The sequence below is a fragment of the Wallemia mellicola genome (assembly GCF_000263375.1).
Source record: "Wallemia mellicola CBS 633.66 unplaced genomic scaffold WALSEscaffold_6, whole genome shotgun sequence".
Lineage (NCBI taxonomy): Eukaryota > Fungi > Basidiomycota > Wallemiomycetes > Wallemiales > Wallemiaceae > Wallemia > Wallemia mellicola.
The window spans coordinates 282039-300652 of record NW_006531963.1 but is presented as its reverse complement, the minus strand read 5'-3'; the positions used below and the strand labels follow the sequence as shown (position 1 = coordinate 300652).

General features: G+C 38.3%; 10 protein-coding genes across 10 annotated transcripts; 5 read left to right on the top strand and 5 right to left on the bottom strand.

Annotated features, from left to right (window-relative positions):
• Positions 1 to 313: 313 nt before the first annotated feature.
• Positions 314 to 942, bottom strand: WALSEDRAFT_68352 (hypothetical protein; the record flags this gene model as incomplete). The annotated part of the gene is made up of 2 exons (XM_006957565.1): positions 314 to 852; positions 901 to 942. The coding sequence occupies 2 exons, from the start codon at positions 940 to 942 to the stop codon at positions 385 to 387; spliced, it is 510 nt and encodes a 169-aa protein (XP_006957627.1). The 3' UTR covers positions 314 to 384.
• On the top strand, positions 801 to 2286 carry WALSEDRAFT_44815 (hypothetical protein). Its single transcript, XM_006957564.1, has 5 exons — positions 801 to 1077; positions 1131 to 1328; positions 1374 to 1422; positions 1467 to 2002; positions 2051 to 2286. The coding sequence occupies exons 1-5, from the start codon at positions 967 to 969 to the stop codon at positions 2174 to 2176; spliced, it is 1020 nt and encodes a 339-aa protein (XP_006957626.1). The 5' UTR covers positions 801 to 966; the 3' UTR covers positions 2177 to 2286.
• Positions 2287 to 2734: 448 nt separating this feature from the next.
• Positions 2735 to 2923, bottom strand: WALSEDRAFT_5936 (hypothetical protein; the record flags this gene model as incomplete). Its single annotated transcript, XM_006957398.1, has 1 exon — positions 2735 to 2923. A coding segment is annotated over one exon (189 nt), but the record flags the coding sequence as incomplete, so codon positions are not given.
• A 2167-nt stretch (positions 2924 to 5090) lies between these two features.
• On the top strand, positions 5091 to 5849 carry WALSEDRAFT_17019 (hypothetical protein; the record flags this gene model as incomplete). The annotated part of the gene is made up of 2 exons (XM_006957408.1): positions 5091 to 5262; positions 5305 to 5849. The coding sequence occupies 2 exons, from the start codon at positions 5091 to 5093 to the stop codon at positions 5847 to 5849; spliced, it is 717 nt and encodes a 238-aa protein (XP_006957470.1).
• Positions 5850 to 5941: 92 nt separating this feature from the next.
• Positions 5942 to 7556, bottom strand: WALSEDRAFT_37173 (NAD(P)-binding protein). Its single transcript, XM_006957563.1, has 7 exons — positions 7118 to 7556; positions 7046 to 7066; positions 6758 to 6991; positions 6631 to 6707; positions 6568 to 6587; positions 6446 to 6519; positions 5942 to 6401 (listed from the first exon to the last, which is right to left on the bottom strand). Exons 1-7 carry the CDS (start codon positions 7182 to 7184, stop codon positions 5992 to 5994), a joined length of 903 nt encoding a protein of 300 aa, XP_006957625.1. The 5' UTR covers positions 7185 to 7556; the 3' UTR covers positions 5942 to 5991.
• A 130-nt stretch (positions 7557 to 7686) lies between these two features.
• On the top strand, positions 7687 to 8952 carry Skt5p (HCP-like protein; the record flags this gene model as incomplete). The annotated part of the gene is made up of 2 exons (XM_006957415.1): positions 7687 to 7754; positions 7806 to 8952. 2 exons carry the CDS (start codon positions 7687 to 7689, stop codon positions 8950 to 8952), a joined length of 1215 nt encoding a protein of 404 aa, XP_006957477.1.
• Positions 8953 to 8975: 23 nt separating this feature from the next.
• On the bottom strand, positions 8976 to 10185 carry WALSEDRAFT_60041 (hypothetical protein; the record flags this gene model as incomplete). The annotated part of the gene is made up of 3 exons (XM_006957562.1): positions 8976 to 9293; positions 9340 to 10036; positions 10088 to 10185. 3 exons carry the CDS (start codon positions 10183 to 10185, stop codon positions 9027 to 9029), a joined length of 1062 nt encoding a protein of 353 aa, XP_006957624.1. The 3' UTR covers positions 8976 to 9026.
• On the top strand, positions 10007 to 11859 carry WALSEDRAFT_37169 (Clavaminate synthase-like protein; the record flags this gene model as incomplete). The annotated part of the gene is made up of 7 exons (XM_006957561.1): positions 10007 to 10048; positions 10164 to 10342; positions 10390 to 10469; positions 10513 to 10765; positions 10815 to 10900; positions 10950 to 11585; positions 11635 to 11859. Coding segments are annotated over exons 2-7 (1389 nt in total), but the record flags the coding sequence as incomplete, so codon positions are not given.
• A 447-nt stretch (positions 11860 to 12306) lies between these two features.
• Positions 12307 to 16285, top strand: WALSEDRAFT_17124 (hypothetical protein; the record flags this gene model as incomplete). The annotated part of the gene is made up of 5 exons (XM_006957416.1): positions 12307 to 12522; positions 12572 to 13718; positions 13769 to 14135; positions 14180 to 15022; positions 15067 to 16285. The coding sequence occupies 5 exons, from the start codon at positions 12307 to 12309 to the stop codon at positions 16283 to 16285; spliced, it is 3792 nt and encodes a 1263-aa protein (XP_006957478.1).
• A 435-nt stretch (positions 16286 to 16720) lies between these two features.
• WALSEDRAFT_32059 (hypothetical protein) lies at positions 16721 to 18606 on the bottom strand. The gene is made up of 2 exons (XM_006957560.1): positions 17835 to 18606; positions 16721 to 17644 (listed from the first exon to the last, which is right to left on the bottom strand). The coding sequence occupies exons 1-2, from the start codon at positions 18492 to 18494 to the stop codon at positions 17087 to 17089; spliced, it is 1218 nt and encodes a 405-aa protein (XP_006957622.1). The 5' UTR covers positions 18495 to 18606; the 3' UTR covers positions 16721 to 17086.
• Between the last annotated feature and the right edge of the window lie 8 nt (positions 18607 to 18614).

Here is an 18614-nt window from a genome sequence, read left to right as displayed (position 1 = left end):
GCATGAAAAAATGTGCATTATGTCGACAATAGGTGATATTATATGTTTTTAGCTCTTAATAACACGAATATATTAACAAAAATTGTATTATCATATCGGCGTAGGTGATAATATCATTCAGTAGTAAGACATGGTGATCATTAGCCATATAAAATTTCACATATATGTGAATTTACTTGTGCAAAGATTTTCAGAGTATTTATATTCCATATATTAGTTCTTGTACACTGTATATCTTCTAGCGCTACTATCTGTCTAATTGAAGTTTGCCAAATGTCGATGGTGATTTACAAATACGTGGATACATATGTTGAAGATAAAATTAATAAAAAATGAATATGCAGAATAATACATGATACTTAATTTAAAAAATACATATAAAGTCTAAGATTCGGTCATTTCGACGTCTTTGCTTGATAATTGTTTGATTATCGTCGTTAAATTACGAATAACATCAATTTCTATACGTTGTGCACCTAAGCTAAGGTTACTAGATTGATGGACGCCTTTAGTTAGTCCATTTGGCTGCAAGACTCTTGGTGATATCCTCTCATTACGTAGATGTGCGATAGCAGTACGTATATCAGTCTGTATTGAATTGAGTAGGCTATAATAAGACTTAGTAGTGTCTACAAATTTAGCATCCTGTGCTTCATCCTGCTCTAATGCGTTATAATCTTCGTTTGGGTCTTCGTCACCCCAGAGTGTAATCTGCGGTTGAGATTGTTGCTGGTTTGACAGCTCTGTGTACTTTTGGTGCTGCTTTTCTAATTCCTCTCTTTCTTGTTGATTTGAAGGTGGTAAAAGTGCTTTGAGTGCATCTGAAGCTAATTTCAACAATTTACTAATATCCTTGATAGTAGTTTAAAATCTAAGCTAATTAATATCATCAGAACTCACTTTATCTGTTTGATTAAGTTTATCTATTTCATTGGCACTCATCGCTATTGTTGAACAACTACAGCGATGTCAAATCTTAGAGAAAGGATTGAAAATAAAACTAAAATTGCTATTGAAGCTAAGGATGCTTTTTACTTTGAATCACAGAATGAACTGCTCAGTTATCAGGATGTAGACGTGAGTTGCTTTATATTAACATCTAATTCAATATCTAATACACTATCCATTAGTTCCAATTAACTATTTGTCCCGCTTTGTTACAGAAACCTTCAAATCCACCACCTGGCGTCAACGGTGATACTATCGATATCCCTTCAAAAAGACAGCGTAATGAAAGCTCAGAATCGAAGTCACAGAAGGATGTATTTGCTCCACCATACAATGAGAATCTATACGTTGACGAACTTAACGATTCTCACGTATTATTGGTGCGTCACTTTCGATTTATAACCGTATCAGCTAAAATGTGGTAGTTAAACAAGTACATGGTGACCCTGAACCATTTCCTTCTCGCTACTAAAGGTTTGTTAGTTTACTATTCCATTAACATTTCTGACTGATCGAAGAATTCATACCTCAGACATCACCACTTTTACCTTCAGATTTACTAGTTGCTAGGAAAGTTATACTAGAATACAGAAAAACCGGACAAGATCTATTATCATTCTTCAACTGCGGTGAGAAGAGTGGTGCTTCACAACCACATAAGCATATTCAATTCATACCATTGAAAGAAACATTACCAATTGAGAAACTAGCAAACAATATAAATATCGATAACGAATCAAAGTTCTTCTCTATTGATAAGTTCCCATTCGCTAACTTCGGTATTAAACTCTCAGTTTTAGCAAACGCGCCATCAGACGATGAACTTGAAGCTGAATTAGCTAACAGATTCATGACCCTTTTAGATGCACAAGCGGATACTTTTAGAAGATTAGAAGAAGGTCCTCCTTCACCTCCATTTAGTTATAATGTCTTGATGACACATGATTATCTCTTCATTATACCCAGATCAAAGGAAAGTGTGGCTATTGAAGCTGCAAATGGACATGAGGGATGGAATAAATCACTCAATTCTCTAGACTACGCAGGTTTAATGGTGTGTTTAATATTACTTGGAAGCTTTTTTCTAACAAAGCATTAACAGTTACTTAGAAGACCGGAAGAAAAGCTGGGTATAAGTAATCCACTGGATATACTACTCCAAGCTTCCTTCCCTAGAGTACACCTCCCTGAACCAGTTTATGAAGCCGATCCTGGAATGTTACAATGAGTTTTGTTTGACTTTCTACAAAATAAAAAATACATGATTTTTGAGAACGAACCAGTGTTAAGATCAAGAGTCATACATTTATTTATTTACTATACAAGTAATTTCAAGACAATAAAGATAATGATGAAATCGAAATAAACAGTTCAAATGAATGGAAGTTGGCATGTGTTGATAACCCAATGACCCACAACAAGGAGATCTTATCGATAGCCAGTCGATAATTCTCGGGTGGGATGGAGGGACTGAAAAAAATTGAGAGAAATGATATTTAAGAGAGAGAAATTGAGTGGACCTTTATTGAAGTTGATTTCAAACTCGAGGAAAAGCATAAATAGCAATCCAAGGGAAACCTTTCAACGAAAAGGAAACACTCTACGTCAGCGTTTAATGAATACGCTGCGGCACGTAGTGATAAAAGTAAAGCCGCCGATAATATTCTAGAATGATGAATAAGTTACCGGGATTTCCTATAAGCTGAAGTCAGTTACAGACGTTCCTGGAGATCAAGTAACTTACGAATTAATATTGAATTTCCTGTTTAACAGTGCTATTAGTGCAACATCCAGTGCAGTTTTTAGCATGTTTTTGATGAATTGATGTTTGATGTCTGAGAAGATCGTGCTTCCTAGAAAACCTTTTACCGCAAGAGCTGTGCTCACATAAAAATGGTTTGACACGCATAGGATTATGAGTTTCCATATGCTGCTTCATATTAAAATGTCTAGCGAATGCTCTGTTGCATTGAGGACATTGAAAACGACGCACAGGTCCCGGGCCCGATGAGCTAGCCGAGGACCCTGAGCTTGTAGAAGATGCACTTGAAGATTTGTGAGCGATAGGGGCGCTTGCTGCATAAGTTGAAACAGAAGGGTGAGAATGGTACATCTTTGCTGGTGGTAGTAAGTAGTTGTAGTCGTAATAACTTGATGGTGGAGAAGGTGGAAAATCGTATTGAGGGTAAGCGTAACTCTGCACTGGTGGTTGATAAGGCTCTAGGTAATCAATTGAAGTAAACCAGGCGTCAGCTTCCAGTAAGGCCAACTGAGCGGGTGAAGTCGACATCTTTGGAGGTGGAATATAGGCTGGTACGGAGAGTAGAGGGCTTGATTCGACGCTTGAAGCAGGAGAGTGAGTTAATTCGGGCGTTAAAGCTGTTGTTGTCTGGCTGATGTCGAACATTTGGTGATGGTTGTAGAAAATCAAGAGAAAACGTCTGAATAAAAGTCAATTGCCGTTTTTGGCAGGTGGGGAAGTATAAGAGAAAAAAAATATAAACAAATAAATTGCTTTAGATCAAGCTAATAGCTTAACTTGTATCTGACACATCACGTCTCCTTCATTCCTAATTTTAGGAGTCTATACGTAATCCATAACATTTGAATAAATTTCACACGGTGTTTTATATGAAGTTGTAGAATTAATCCTCATTATTATTTATTTATTTATTTTATATTAGAGCGCATTTTTATTTCTTAGCGTATGATCTTCAGCCTTCCGTGACGCTTTTGCTTTAAGATAACAAAATGGCAGGCGTGAGTAAATAAATGATAGAAAGTGCTAAACTGAGTAATTTGAAGGTTGAGAACTCGTCCAGTTGGAACGATTTCGCTACGTTAGCTGTCCAGCTGGGCCACCAACACCAGCCAGCGCCAGCACCTGCACCTGCACCTGAGCCTCCGGTGCTAGAACAAAATAAATCAAACCGCAGTTTAACGAATAGTAGTAGTTTTAATGAAAGTTATGAGGAAGTTGTAAATCCACCACGTTTAGATTCACGTAAGGCTGATAACGACCAACCGACGCGAGTTCCAGAGGACAACAACCTCGATACCTCGGAAGCAGACAATGATGACTACATGATTGCATTGCAATTAGCCAATTCTCAGTCGATTAAATCAATACACTCACTTGAACCTCCAGTTCCACCCGCTAGAACGCGTCCAAATGTGAAACAGACTGTTCCACAGCAAGAAATCATTGAACTAAATGGTGATGATGATATGTTGGCTGCATTGGAATACGCTCAAGACCCGCCAAGTTCTCCTGATTCCATAGACGCTATACCTTCTGTAAATTCTGCACCAGTCAAAGTAGTCGCACCAGAGTTAAAGACTAAACCAACGTACTTTCCTTCGTCTTTTACATCATCAAAAGCTGCAGTTGAAAGGGCTAAACTCGCTAGAGAGAGAAGAGAAAAATCCCTGAAGAATCCAGGTAAACCGCGTAAGCTGTCAAAGAAAAGAAGAAGCTTTGGCGGTAGAAAATCGAACTTACATGATGCTTGGGCTCCTTCCTCTGACGATGACGATGTTGAACAAAGTACTGAGGAGGAAGAAGAAGAAGATGATGACCAGAAAAGCGTCATTGTTCCTCTTAAGACACGCATTCAACGCGCGAAAGAAGCTGAACAACTTGCACGTGAGAAACAGAAGCAAGAAGAAGAGGAAGTTGCCAAGGTCAATAGTTTTGGTATACCACATGATATGCTTAACGAGGGTAATAATCAAGAAATTGATTCATCACCTAATCAGCAAACATCTCCTGAAGAGGCTCATGAAGCGCAAGTTCAAGTGTGAGTTGAATAGTTTCATTAATCAACAATTCAACTAAACACATTATTAGAGATAAATTGAGCAGAGCATATGCAAGACAATCATTGATGCCAGAAAGTAGACCTGCATATCATAAACGCCAGTCGACGGCTACGACAATCACAATGGGTGAACGTGAGCGTAGAAGACAATCAGCAGAAATGCATCTTCTCGCCAACCAACAAAGGCAACAATCGATGATGATGATGCCGCAAATTAAATATCAGCAACAACAGCAATTACAGAATCAGAGACAATCGATGTGGTCAAGTCATTTAGATCATCCAAATCAATATGAAAAGTTCGTGGATATTGAACCAGAAATGGATCAAAAGAACTCTAAAGATAAATTTGCGCCCTTTGGTCTTTTACAGGCTGGTATGATGAATAAACAATCTAAAACCGCCAAGGCACAAGAACAATTCGCTAGAGATTATGGAGTCGGTATGGTACTACCACCAACAAAAGTACCTGAACCTCAATTTGGATTATTGGGTCAAATAGCCGCTCATGAGAAAGATAGAAAGAGAGTTGGAGGTCTTGGTGCATTGCTCACAGAAAGAGATAGAGAGAAGAGGGGATTAGAATCAAATCAAAGAAAGTATAACGAAGCAATTCAGCAACAAACACCTTTAATGCCTTATAATATGGCTTCTCAAGCACCACCTCAAATGCCAATGATGGATCCACGTATGTCAATGATGATGAGCTCACCAATGATGATGAATAATGTGATGCCACCAATGCCACCGATGTCAGCACCAGCAGCACCACAATATTTTGATCCAACAATGTCGATGATGGCAATGAATGCTATGCAACAGCAACAACTAATGATGCAGGGCATGATGCATGCGCAACAAGCATATAATGCAACTCTATATCAATTCCAGCAATCGAATTCTAACTATATGCCTCAACAACCGGTACCACCACCACCAATGCATCAATATTCATCTGACGGTGCTGGACTTGGTGTGGGTTTCAATCAATCTACTGGTAGAATGAGTACTGGGCCATACATGAATCCAAATCATAGCTCTTCAAGACCGCGTTCAACATTCTTTTCTGACGCAAAGTAACAATTTTAAGATTACCTATTAGAACTTATGGACACTCTTTAAAACAATTTCAGCTATTTATTCAATTAAATGAACAATTTCTTTTTTTATCTTTTATATGAAACACTTGAAATGCATGACAATCATTAATAATACATCACACTTAAAGCTTTGCTTGTCTTTGCTTTGAAGCTTCCCTGTTCTCAATCAAGCCGTTCTTGATGAGAGTTTGGAATTCAATGAGATTATTTGGGTAATCATTAGTTGGTTGTACGTGTCTTTCACCACCATCAACCCTAAATACTTGACCATTTAGGAAGTTAGCAGCATCACTAACCAGGAACAGCGTTAAGTTGTTGATATCGGTAAAGGTACCCCATCTACCCAAAGGTGAGCTCTTTTCTGAGGTGGTACCTTTATATGACAACTTTTTCATCCCTTCTGTGCCTCTAATTGGACCAGGTGCTATACAATTTGATCTTATACCGTTTATACCCTCCTCGATAGCCAAAACATTGCTTATTGCTTCGACACCAGCTTTTGCAGCTGAAACGTGAACCTGAAGTGGAGTGGCTGAGTAGTGTAAGTAATAATAACATGAGAGTGAAATAATTTACCCCTCTCGTGAAGAGTAGCTGTGATATGTATATATACACCTCTTGACTTCCTAAGATGTGGCATGGTTGCCTTTCTAAGGGTTGTTTCATTAGATATTTTCTGTAATTAATGAGAGCCTTACATTGTGTTATAAGTACCAAGCTAATAAATATTAGTGATTTTGATTTTTGTATATATCACCTACCAAGTCAATGTCAATCACGGTCTTGAAAGCGTTAGCCGACATAGCCGAAATGGGGGCAAGGAAGTTTCCTGCTGCGCCTATAAACTGTAAGTAAGTTTAAATGAATTAATTTAAAGGTGAAACAGACCACAAATGACGACATCAAGTCTACCGAAATCTTTGATAGCCTGTTCTACTGCTTGACTAACGGATTGTGGATTGCGTACGTCACAGGAATATCCAATACAAGTATTTCCTGTTTCATTCGACATTTCACTCGCTGCTTTCTGGGCTTTTTCGAGGTTTCTTCCAATAATGAAAGCATTTGCGCCATGTTGCATTAAGGCTAATGTTTGCTGCTTACATATGCCAGAGCTGCCACCTAATAATTACTTTATTTAGAAGGTGATCTTATAAATGAGTCTGCATATCTCACCTGTAACGAAAGCCACTTTACCTGTGAAAGGGAGTGATGAGTAAATTGACTATCGGAATAAAGGAAACGTACCTTTGAGTAAATCTGATGGAAATGTCTGCTGGGTGTTAGCACTTTCTGGTTGAATATAAGCTGGCATGTGATGGTTGACTGATAACCGACCATAAGCGTACGCTTATTATAATTGATAGCAGTACATTCGAGTAATTCACTGGAGGAAAACGACAACCTCCACTAATTGAATCCGGTTGACGTATTGTAAAATAGTGCCAGCTTATCAATAGAGTAATATAATATAATATAATGATATTAAATTATATACGCCGTTATTTAAATAGAACGAATAGTGTCACACAAATTTAATCTACATACTTACCAAATTGGGCTGCTGGAGTTCATCATCTCCATCTACTACCACCAAACGTATGAGTGTCGAACAGCAGCGCACTGGCAGCGCACTCAGTGGCGACTCCTTATACGCTGATGCTTTAAACTCTCCACTTACACCGCCAGCGCCTACGCCAACTTCTAAAGACAAAGGAAAACAGAGAGCAAGTTCCAGAAGTCCTAGTGTACAATATAATGAATCTATAACGAACAGCCCTGGGAGACCTCACTCAGGCGCCTGGGACCAGAGTTGGATGGCTGGTAGTCCACTTTCAGAGTCGAATGCACCAGCGAAACTCATGGATCAAGGTCATTTAAAACCGTGAGCTTTAGATCATTTTATGACTTTTCCCTGCTAATATAGCTCATATAGTGGTGCTCATGCTTCCTTACTCTCACATAGTAAAACACTCGAATTGTACCGTCAGAACGCTCGCAAGTCACAGGATCCTTCAATACCATTTGAACTTGCCACATTTCAATTAGAAGCCGCTAGAGATTTGGATCCTACACCTTCAAACCACGCAGATCCAAACAACGACAAGGATAGAGAGGAACTTATTAAAGAGGCTACAGGTATTTTAAATAGATTGAGCTCAAGAGGTCACACTGAGTCTCAATATCTACTCGCTGATTGCTACTCTTCTGGTATTGGTACTTTACGCGGTAGACAGGATTTTGATAAAGCATTCCCTCTTTTTGTTCAAGCTAGTAAGCATGGTCACCCAGATGCATGCTATAGAGCAGGTGTTTGCTTAGAAAATGGCTGGGGTTGTAGAAAAGACAACAGCAAGGCGATTTCATTTTACAGGAAAGCTGCGACTTCACTCCATCCAGGGGCGCTTTATAGGCTCGGTATAGCAGAACTCAAGGGTGAACTGGGTTTGCCAAAGAGACCAAAAGTTGGCGTAAAACATCTCACTAGAAGTTGTGAATTAGCAACCGAAGAATTCCCACATGCACTTCACGAGATGGCGAAACTATATGAAAAAAGTGTTGATAACGTCCTTTTTATTGACTTAAATTACAGTGTAGAGTTATTAGCACAAGCAGCAGAGCTTGGTTATGCACCAAGCGCTTATACATTAGGAGAATGCTATGAATATGCAAAGTTAAACTGTCCACAAGATGCAGCGTTATCCATTCATTACTATAACATAGCTGCACAACAAGATCATAGCGAGAGTTGTTTTGCTCTCACAGCTTGGTATTTGGTTGGTAGCCCAGGCATATTACCACAATCAGATACGGAAGCTTATCTCTGGGCCGTAAAAGCAGCTGAGCAAGGTCTCTCAAAGGCTATGTATGCAGTTGGTTACTTCACTGAAGTTGGTATTGGTACTGAACAAGATTCAAAAGCTTCAACAAATTGGTACAAATCTGCTGCAGAAAATGGTGATGAAAGAGCTATAACCAGACTTAAACAAAATGGTCTTAACGTTCAAAAATTGCCTTCATCTGATAGCTCAGGTAAGCTATCAAAACGCTCAAACACGCAAAAAGATTGCATTATTATGTAATATGTTTCCAATTTTCTCTCTTTGTTCTACTTAATTATGCATTATTAGGTTCATTGATTTACAGTTATGCTACATTAGTAATACTTCTTACGATCATATTCTCTACTGTCGTATCGCTTTTCATCATAGCGTCTCTCATCGTAACGTCTATCACTGCGCTTATAGTCATCTCTACCACCGTATCGCTTATCATCCCTTCTATCATCGTAACGTCGACTATAATATCTGTCATCGCGTTTGTCGTATGGCTTTTTATCTCTATCATAGTCCCTGCTACTAGATGAGTACGTTCTCATTTTCTCAAGTTCTCTACTAGGTGGTGAAGGTGATCTCTGTGATTTCTGTAAGATGTTAGAAGGTAACAAATGATAAATTGAGTATGCTTACACTGACACTCGATGATGAAGACTGTCTTGACTGCTTTGTTAGAGGTCTATATGTCGTCATTTCTTGCTTTCTAATCTTGAAGTCTCTACTAGCGGTTTTCTTGTCACTATCGTTGGTAGGACGTGCGCTGGCACCAATACCTAAGAGGGCAGGCCTACTGTCCGGTAAATAAGGCTCTGTTGGTCCAGTTCTAGTACGTGAGGCCGCTGTTCCTTCTTTCCAACCCATACCACGAAGCAAAGCTGCTCCAAATTGATGAACAGGTACGCGTTCATATTCATCTATTGTACTTTCATCAGCTCTTGCAGCGACGTCCGCTTTGAAGGCATCTGAATCAGATAAACCAGGTGCGGTCATCGGGATGGCATCAATTTCTTCTCCTTTTTCATCATGTTTCTCGTTATTGAGGAGTGATTTGAGTGCTTTATCATCTAAGCTTTCGTGCGTTTCTTTAGATTGATCTTTAGGTTGTTCTATATCATCAATGTCGATATTTTTCTCCCTTTTGACAGAAGGATCGGCAGTTTGCAAACCAGCACGCTCTGGTGCATCATTTAACTTCTCCTGTGTAATAGTTTGAACGTTTTGCTGCTCTTGATTCGGTCTGTATCGCTGTGACTTGGATTTCTTCTCCCTCCAATCAACGTTAGCTTGTGAAGGTATAACTAGTCTATTAACTTCTCTATCCTTCTCTTTTCTAAGTTAAATCGTCAGCTTTAGGATACAAAAATAGAGAAATCGTACTAACCTCTTGAATAGATCGCTATCAAAATCAGTGAGGGCTTCATCTTTTAATTTATCTTCGTCCTCACTGTCCTCTCCAGCAAAAACGTTGTATTGTGACATGATAGATGCTATTCAAGCCTTCTTATAATACAACCAAGATCTAAAAATGGAAGAAGAGTCAGACAGTCATTCAAGATGTCCTAAATGCCCTTCAATTGATAATGATCAAGATATAGCAGACGTAGATGATATCTGGATTGGTTGTGAGGCTTGCGATGTTAGTATAATGTACTATAATCCTTTATCAAGCTAATGAATTGATAGAATTGGTATCATTGCGCTTGCGTAAACGTAGATGATCCAGAGGATATTGAAATCTGGTATTGCGCAACTTGCATTCAAAAGTTAGTCCTATTCCATCCCTTATCGTTTGGCTGACATCGACAGTAATTCTAATTTAGCCATAAAGAAGAAACCAGAGCCTAGAAAATCTAAGAGATCAAAGCTTAAACATGATTACGCCGCTTTAAATGATGGTATAACGCCTTCTTACTTACACGTTGAACGTCTTCCTTTTTTACAAACTGAGAATTATGAGTTTAAGAGAATGAAAGGGGAAGATCTAACAATAGATTGGTTAGAAACTGATCCTAATAGTCTATCAGAACCTATTGTTGTTCCCGATCCTGCTGGTTTAGATGTAGGTATGATATGTCAAGATTAGTACACTAAATAACAAATCTATTTAGATGAAAATGCCTGCTTCAAATACCTCAATTGATCATATTGCAAAAGCTGTCGGTATAGATAAGCCTGTTGAAGTTATTGATTGCGCGTATGTCATCATTTTCGAACGTCTTAGCCTTTTCTAATCAGTAAATTAGTACCCAAAATCTCTCCAAATATCCTTGGACTTTAGGTGAATGGGCAAATCATTATTATAAACGCAGGCAAGCTCCTGAGATTGAGAAAACGCTTAATGTCATCAGTTTAGAAGTTTCAGATACTGAATTCGCAAAAGAAATCATACCACCAAAGTTCGTTAGGGATTTAGACTGGGTTGGTAATTTCTGGCCCCAACACAAGAAAAAAGACGCTCCTAGAGTCTTATTATACGTTTTAATGAGTTTAAAAGGTTCATTCACAGATTGGCATGTGGATTTCGCTGGGTCTTCTGTCTTCTATCATGTTCTTCGAGGTAGTAAAACCTTTTACCTTTCTCGTCCAAATAGCTACAATCTTCAACAATATAAAATGTGGTCTGAATCCGCAGATCAAGGCTCACAATGGTTTGGTGATCTGGCAGATACAACCTATAAAGTTACTTTAGAGGCAGGGAATACACTAATTATACCGACTGGTTGGATACACGCAGTACACACACCTACAGATTCTTTAGTTATTGGTGGTAACTTTGTCCACAGCTATGGAATAGAAGGACAACAAAAGATCGTTCAAATTGAAATTGATACCAAGGTTCCGCTCAAATTTAGATTTCCTGGTTACCAAACTCTTTGTTGGTACGTAAAAGACCGTCTAAACATTTCAATAACTTAATCCTTTTTGTAGGTATGTTGCAAATCACTACAAAAATACTTTAAAAGATGGAAAGAAGGTTCACGAACGGGTACTAAGTGGGTTGACTGTTTTAGGGGATTTTTTAGGTAGTCTAGCACTTCGTATAGACAACCCAGTGAATGAAAATGGCGTGGCAGATGAGAAAGCACTCAAAATAGCTAAAACATACAAAGAGAGATTTCCAGCAGATGATATAGAAATTGGACCATTCGAATTAGCTGCTTGGTTAAAGTGAGTCTACTTATTATGCCATTATCACATCTAATTTGACAATTTAAGACTGCGATCAGAAATATTACTAAAATTTAAAAGCTTCAATGAGCCACTTTCAAAGAAGAATGTTAAAAGGCGGCGAGGTGAGACAAAAATAGTGAAAGAAGAGGGCATAGATGAAGATTGGACGGAGCCCAAGATATCTAAAGAAACGACATCGGTACAAAGGAAGTGTAAAAGACCATTTGTTAATGACAAAGGTGAATGGGAGGTTGATATGTCAAAACCTGAGAATGGCGATGGTGAAGACGCGACTATCTATCACAGCTACTCGAGGATAAGAAAGTGGAATGTCAGCCAGCCAGACGTGTATATATGTGAAGAGAATATTAATTTAACACAAACTTATTCTTTTGTAAAATAAATTATGTCTTTAAATCAAACAACGATATGGTTCATGAGCCAGGTGCTCGCGTAAGTACATCTGCGGGAAATGGTACTGTGCGATTTATAGGCAATACTGAATTTGCGCCTGGCGTATGGGTCGGTGTAGAATTAGATAGCCAAACGGGTAAGAATGACGGTAGCGTTGCCGGGAAGTATTACTTTGAATCTAAAGCTGGATTCGGACTATTTGTGAGACCTACGCAAATAAGGGATGCACCTGTTGTAAGTATATTTCTCTTCTTAGTTGAAATATCTCATATTCCATCAGAAACGCTCAGTACCGTCTTCTACACCTTCAAGCAGGCAGTCTACTTCATCGCTCAGACCTAGTATAAGTAGTAGACCATCGTCTAATGCTTCTTCTATTGCGTCTACCCCAGTCACTACGAGAACTTCGTCAGCGAAACCACCACCACCAAAATCAGCGCCAAGGCGTTCTTCTATAGCATTACAAACACCTAAAGCAGTTAATAATACAACTGGTAACACCTTAAGTGTAAATCGTAGACCGTCTATAGTACAGACACAGCCACGACTAAATTCACAAAGAACACCATCTATATCATCACGTACTAAGATCGTGGAACGTCCACCGTCACAGAACGATTCTCTTGATTTCGACGATAACGATTCTCCATTACTACCTACGATACCATTACCTCAAGAATTCGCTGATGAACTCAAACCGCAAGATTCAAGTTCAAAGCCACGGCTATCAAATGGTTCAGCAAATATTAAAGGTTCATTGAACTATTCCAATCAATTCGATCAAAATCTCCCTGTTTCACCTTCACCTCCGAAGCGCACACTCGATCAGACTGTATCAAAATGGGAGTTAGAAGAATTCAAAGCTAAATTAAAGATATCCGAACAACACAGGGAGGCTGATCAGAGTAGATTGAAAGAGCTAGAATCGCAAAAGGAACAAGTCGAACAGTTCAATATCATTAAGCCCAAGTTACAATCAAAGATAGCGGAAATGCAGACTGAAATACGTGATCTTAGACATCATAATAAGGATCTTGTCGAACAAAATGAACAAAGTAAACAGCAAAACCAGGAGATTACAGATCTTTTGGAGATAGCCACGCTAGATAAGGAAATAGCTGAAGAAAAGGCAGACAATGCTATTATCGAACTTGAAGCTATTCAAGAGCGTGAAGTTGATCTTGAAACTGAAGTTGAAATGTTCAAAAATAAACTCGAAGAGATGCATCATAATGGTACTACTGATGTAATGAAGGTAGAGAATGGTCAGGATGTTTCACTAGCTAGCCAACAGCTTACAAAACAAAACGAGAGACTCAAATTGGCTTTGATTAAACTCAGAGATGTCACAAATGAGAATGAGACCCTTCATAAAGAGAGAATACGGGAACTTGAACGCGAAGTGAGAGATTTGCAAGGAATGCAAGGTGAGTAACGTTAGTTGCTGATGTAGTTACTATACTAATCATTCATGTAGATGAGTTTGATAATATGCACAGGAAATTACAGGATTCTGAGGTATACGTAGATGAATTGAAGCAACACCTTGATGATAGCTTGGCTTCAGCAGACTTGGTTGAGCATTTGACTGAAAACAACCTCACTCTTACGGAACAAGTTGAGACGATGAAAGGTACAATTGAGGACCTTGAAGCCTTGAAGGAACTCAGCGATGAACTCGAAGAAAGCCACAATGATACTGAAAAGCAAATGCAAGAGATGTTAGATTACAAGGAATTGCAGCTTCTAGCTAGTTTGAAGCGCATTGGTGGACTCATCGAAGCAACAACTGACTATGAGAATACAATATTACAATTCCGCGAACATATGCATCTTCTTCAAAGGTTAGTAATTGTAGATTGATATCATAATACTAATCAAAATTCAGTGACCTTGAACAAATGCGTCAAACTCAACTCGAACAAGCCACAGAGTCGGAGGCATTAACGACCCGCGAACAAGCAATGTTATCTCTCAATCAGAAACTGCAAACAACAGCTCATAAATCTCAAGCTAAGGCTATAGATTTGGATCTAAGAAAGTTGGATGCCGCTCAAGCAAGTGAACATTTAAGAATCGTACAGAATTACCTTCCAATCACTTTCTTCGAGTCAGGTGATGCGGATTCTGTTAATGGTTTATTATTCTTCCAAAGATGTGCATTTAAGAGTGATATTCTCAATCAAGTAGTTGCTCAAATGCACGGTTTGCCCAATAGTCTATACGATTCAGTCCCTGAAATACTAGTAGGAGTTTGTGAACTTAGATCAAAAATAACCCATTTCGCTGCTATCAATAGAAGATTCGCTGCAATGGTCAAGAGATGCCCTGTCGATATGTACTTACGGATGGGTAAAATAGCCAATGAAGTTAAGGGTACAGAGAAGAGAATTGATCATTGGATTGAGTTATTGCGAAGGGAAGAATTCAGAGAATTTGAATGCACAAAAGATATTATCATGTTACTCGGTCAATTCGAGCATCTCGTCGATTTATACCTGAATGATACTCAATTAGATCTCGATGAAAAAGAGCTGGACTCTGTACTTGCTATTGATTGTGACTTGGATATCACTGCTGCTGCTATTGGTTTATCAAAGCAAATGATTATTGGTATTGATACCAATGATAGCCTTGATAAAGAGATTGGACAAAACGAATTTGCAAGAGATTTCTTTGAACCTCTACAGAAGGTTTTAAATACCATTAAATCTATTAAGTTTGCATCCAGGTATGTTTTAGTTTAACTTCTAAAGGTGTTTTAACGGTTCACAGGAAATTCGTCGCCCGCATTGAGACCTGTATCAGGGATTCGTCAGCCATAGATCCACAAGTCAGCACACAGCTATCAGTTTTATCGAATCAAACAGCTAAATTGAATAATTTCGCAGTGTCTTTCGCACAAGATTTGAACATATACATCAACAGTATAAGAGAAACAAATGATGCTTTCGAGTTCACAAAGATAATTGAATTTGTCAACAACGCGGCGCAAGCACTAAACATTAAAGATGTAACATCTGCTGATGGATGGAACAGAGTCGATGATTTCGTCGATGCATTTGCAGAAACTTTTAATAATGTTTTACAAACATCCTTAGAACCAGACTCTATCGTTAAGCTTATTAGTGAGGAACCTTGGTTGGTCAGAATAGAAGAGTTCAAATCAGTTACAAATCATAATATTGAAGCTGAACGTGCTGTAAGCAAACTAACAAATGATGTTAAAGAGTTAGTAAGGGAGATAAGAAACAAAGATCAAACGTTACAAGAATCTTCTGTAAAGATTGAGGTCATGTCTAAGAAATTAGACACTGTCAGAAAGCAGACTGAGATCTTAGAAAGTATGGAAGGTGAAGTATCAAGATTGAAAAAGCAAGAGAAGACATTGAATGATGCCCTTGACGTCTTACAAAATGATTTGAATAACGTGGAACAAGAGAATGATACCTTGAAGCAATCTGCCACCAAGATAGATCAAACGCAAGGTCTGAATACACCAATGAGCACTGCTGCAATCGAAGGATTGGTTGGTAATGAAGGCAGTCTGGATAAATCAGTACTTATTGAGAAAATTGATAGCTTAATGTCAATCGTCAAGTATCTGAAATCCGAGAATTCCTACTTGAAATCAAGAGATAGATTATCAACTTTGAAGAGTTTGAAACCATTGACTATGCATAGGCCACCAACGCCCACACTTCTTACTGACAGTGAGAATGACAGTGATAGTGACAGTGGGGAAGAATCTTTGCCTGAAAAACCAAGCGTACATGAATTAAGCGTACAAGGACGTTCAATCACTTATAAACTTGTCGATCATCTCGCTAGTAAGAAAGTCGTTGATTTGAGTCGACTCAAACAAGGACAAGTATGGCAAAGATCAGATTGTAAACCTGAACAGCAACTTTATAAATCACAGAATGAGTCAAGAAAGTTAATAAAGAAAGCAGAGGCATTCTTACAGGACTATCAGTCATATAGACATCACTAACATATATCCTATTACTGTATTTATTGTATACACTCTAATATGCCCCATAATAAATTATGAAATACCAATCTCATGAGTGATTAATCTGCCACTAATGTGTTTATCTCTCCTTGTATCTATTATTTTTATGTAGAATGCTACTAAATCAGGTAATCTTCAGATCCAAACACGGAGCTCAAACTTTTGTGATATAATGTCTTATCTGGTTGTTTCTGTGCATCGTACATACATGTCAATTATATTTGCTTATAATTTAGGATAGCGGTACAAATATGTGTATGAAAATAAGATTTAAAACGTTTGCAGTTGGTATAAATAGATTACAAACGGGCGCCCATATGCGCTGCTTACGTTATTGCCCATTATCAACTTAAAATCTTCAGTTACTATCTCTGGAAATGACTATATCGCAGATATGGAATTTACTAGGACATTGTATATTATGTTAAGTAGAACTTTCAAAATTGTCTCTTAAAGAAAGTGAATTTCAGAGGATAGGTCTTATGAATTGGGCCATTTATATCAAGTGAACATATCAGCGAGTTTGTATAAGGCGATTTAGAGAAGATCTATATTAAGCTTGAGTTGACTTTACCTTATATTAAAGTACATATTATTACATATTTTGAATAGGAGGTATCTGAGACATCTTCTACCTTTAATCCACCCTACACATACTATATACTTGAACATTTAAATCAACTTCATAAAACATATACTCAAATAATCCAGAAAATGATTGATACAATGCAATTTTAATCAAATTTATATACTATTACAGATGCTAAAAGACAAATAAAGCTAAGCGTTGCTCTTCCAGTATACAATATCACCATCCTTCATGACGTAAGGCTTACCTTGTTGCCTCATCTTACCAGCACCTTTAACAGCATTTTCGGTCTTGTATTCTTTAATGTCATCGTATGTCATAATATCACCACAAATGAAGTTCTTTTCGAAGTCTGAGTGAATGATACCTGCAGCTTGTGGCGCCTTAGTTCCTTGTGCAATGGTCCATGCTCTAACTTCCTTTTCACCACAGGTGAAGTATCTAATAAGCTCCAATGATTGGTATCCGGCTGTGGTGATTTTACCAAGGCATTGAGTGACAGGTAATTTGTACTCTTCAGCCAAGCTCTTTAATTCTTTTTCTCTGTCCTCTTCAGAGAGCTGCATCAACTCTTCTTCAAGAGCGACTGAGAATGGAATAATCAAGTCACCTGGGTTCTTTTCATCAACCCATTGCTTAACCTTGAGTAACCACTTGTTCTTCTTACGACAATAATCACGCTTTGAAAGGTTAACAAGGCGGATGATTGGCTTAGCAGTAAGCAAGTTTAATGCATTGATAACATCGACCTAATTAAAATGTTAGATGTGTTTTATGACTAAGTCGTTAGCCATAGCCTTTGATGAATCAGAATAAACGTTTTCTCATAGACATGGGCGTTACTCCTGTCTTTATCGACGAGCTGGGTTTCGAGCAATGCTCTTTATCATCATATAAACACCAAGACGAAATATGGCTAACGATTCGAAATGAACTCACTTCTTTGGCTGTCCATTGTTGCTTACGGATGTCCATACCTTCAACACCGTTATCAGGGTCACCTGTAACAGTTTCTAAAGCCTTGATAGTAGTTTGAAGTTTTTCATGTTCAGCTTTACCAGAGAGAGTGGTGTGGTTTGCTGATCTGGCAACACGCTTTTGGTGATCTACGGATTTCTCTAACCATTCTTGATCCTTCAAACGCAATTCAGTTTGAATAATTTCCATATCACGGATTGGATCAACGTCACCTTCAACGTGAATAACATCTGCATCGTCGAAACATCTGACTACTTGGAAAATACCATCAACTGCTCTAACGTGTGACAAGAAAGCGTTACCGAGACCTGCACCAGTCGAAGCACCAGCTGTCAAACCTGCGATATCAATAACAGTCAAGAAAGCAGGAACTCTTGAGGCTGGCTTGTAGTGATCAGCTAACCAATCAAAACGTTCATCTGGAACGATGACCCTTGATTCTTCTGGCTCGATGGTGGCGTATGGGAAGTTAGCTGCTTTACCAAGATCACAAGCAGTCATAATGTTGAATAAAGATGATTTACCAACGTTTGGTAAACCAACGATACCCATTTTAAGGTTGTTACCTGGTCTACCAAGTCTGATCTTTTGTTCTGGTTGTTGTTGCTTCTTTGGTGGCATCTTTGTACGTTTTTTAGAAGAGAATAATAAAGTGGTAGTAGAAAACTGTCTACAAGTTACTAATCTAGTTTGTAAACTTGTAATTGATTTCAACTCTAAGGAGAAAATCGTCGTTTGATG

What these genes read in the sequence shown, in the direction of transcription:
- WALSEDRAFT_44815 (XM_006957564.1), top strand. Translation starts at nt 967, where the DNA reads ATGTCAAATCTTAGAGAAAGGATTGAAAATAAAACTAAAATTGCTATT. An exon ending in ACGATTCTCACGTATTATTG is followed by an intron (nt 1,329 to 1,373) that starts GTGCGTCACTTT and finishes AAAATGTGGTAG; the next exon opens with TTAAACAAGTACATGGTGAC. An exon ending in TTTCCTTCTCGCTACTAAAG is followed by an intron (nt 1,423 to 1,466) that starts GTTTGTTAGTTT and finishes GACTGATCGAAG; the next exon opens with AATTCATACCTCAGACATCA.
- WALSEDRAFT_37173 (XM_006957563.1), bottom strand. Translation starts at nt 7,184, where the DNA reads ATGCCAGCTTATATTCAACCAGAAAGTGCTAACACCCAGCAGACATTT. An exon ending in ACTTGATGTCGTCATTTGTG is followed by an intron (nt 6,708 to 6,757) that starts GTCTGTTTCACC and finishes TACAGTTTATAG; the next exon opens with GCGCAGCAGGAAACTTCCTT. An exon ending in AGCTACTCTTCACGAGAGGG is followed by an intron (nt 6,402 to 6,445) that starts GTAAATTATTTC and finishes TACACTACTCAG; the next exon opens with CCACTCCACTTCAGGTTCAC.
- WALSEDRAFT_32059 (XM_006957560.1), bottom strand. Translation starts at nt 18,494, where the DNA reads ATGCCACCAAAGAAGCAACAACAACCAGAACAAAAGATCAGACTTGGT. An exon ending in AACAATGGACAGCCAAAGAA is followed by an intron (nt 17,645 to 17,834) that starts GTGAGTTCATTT and finishes CATTTTAATTAG; the next exon opens with GTCGATGTTATCAATGCATT.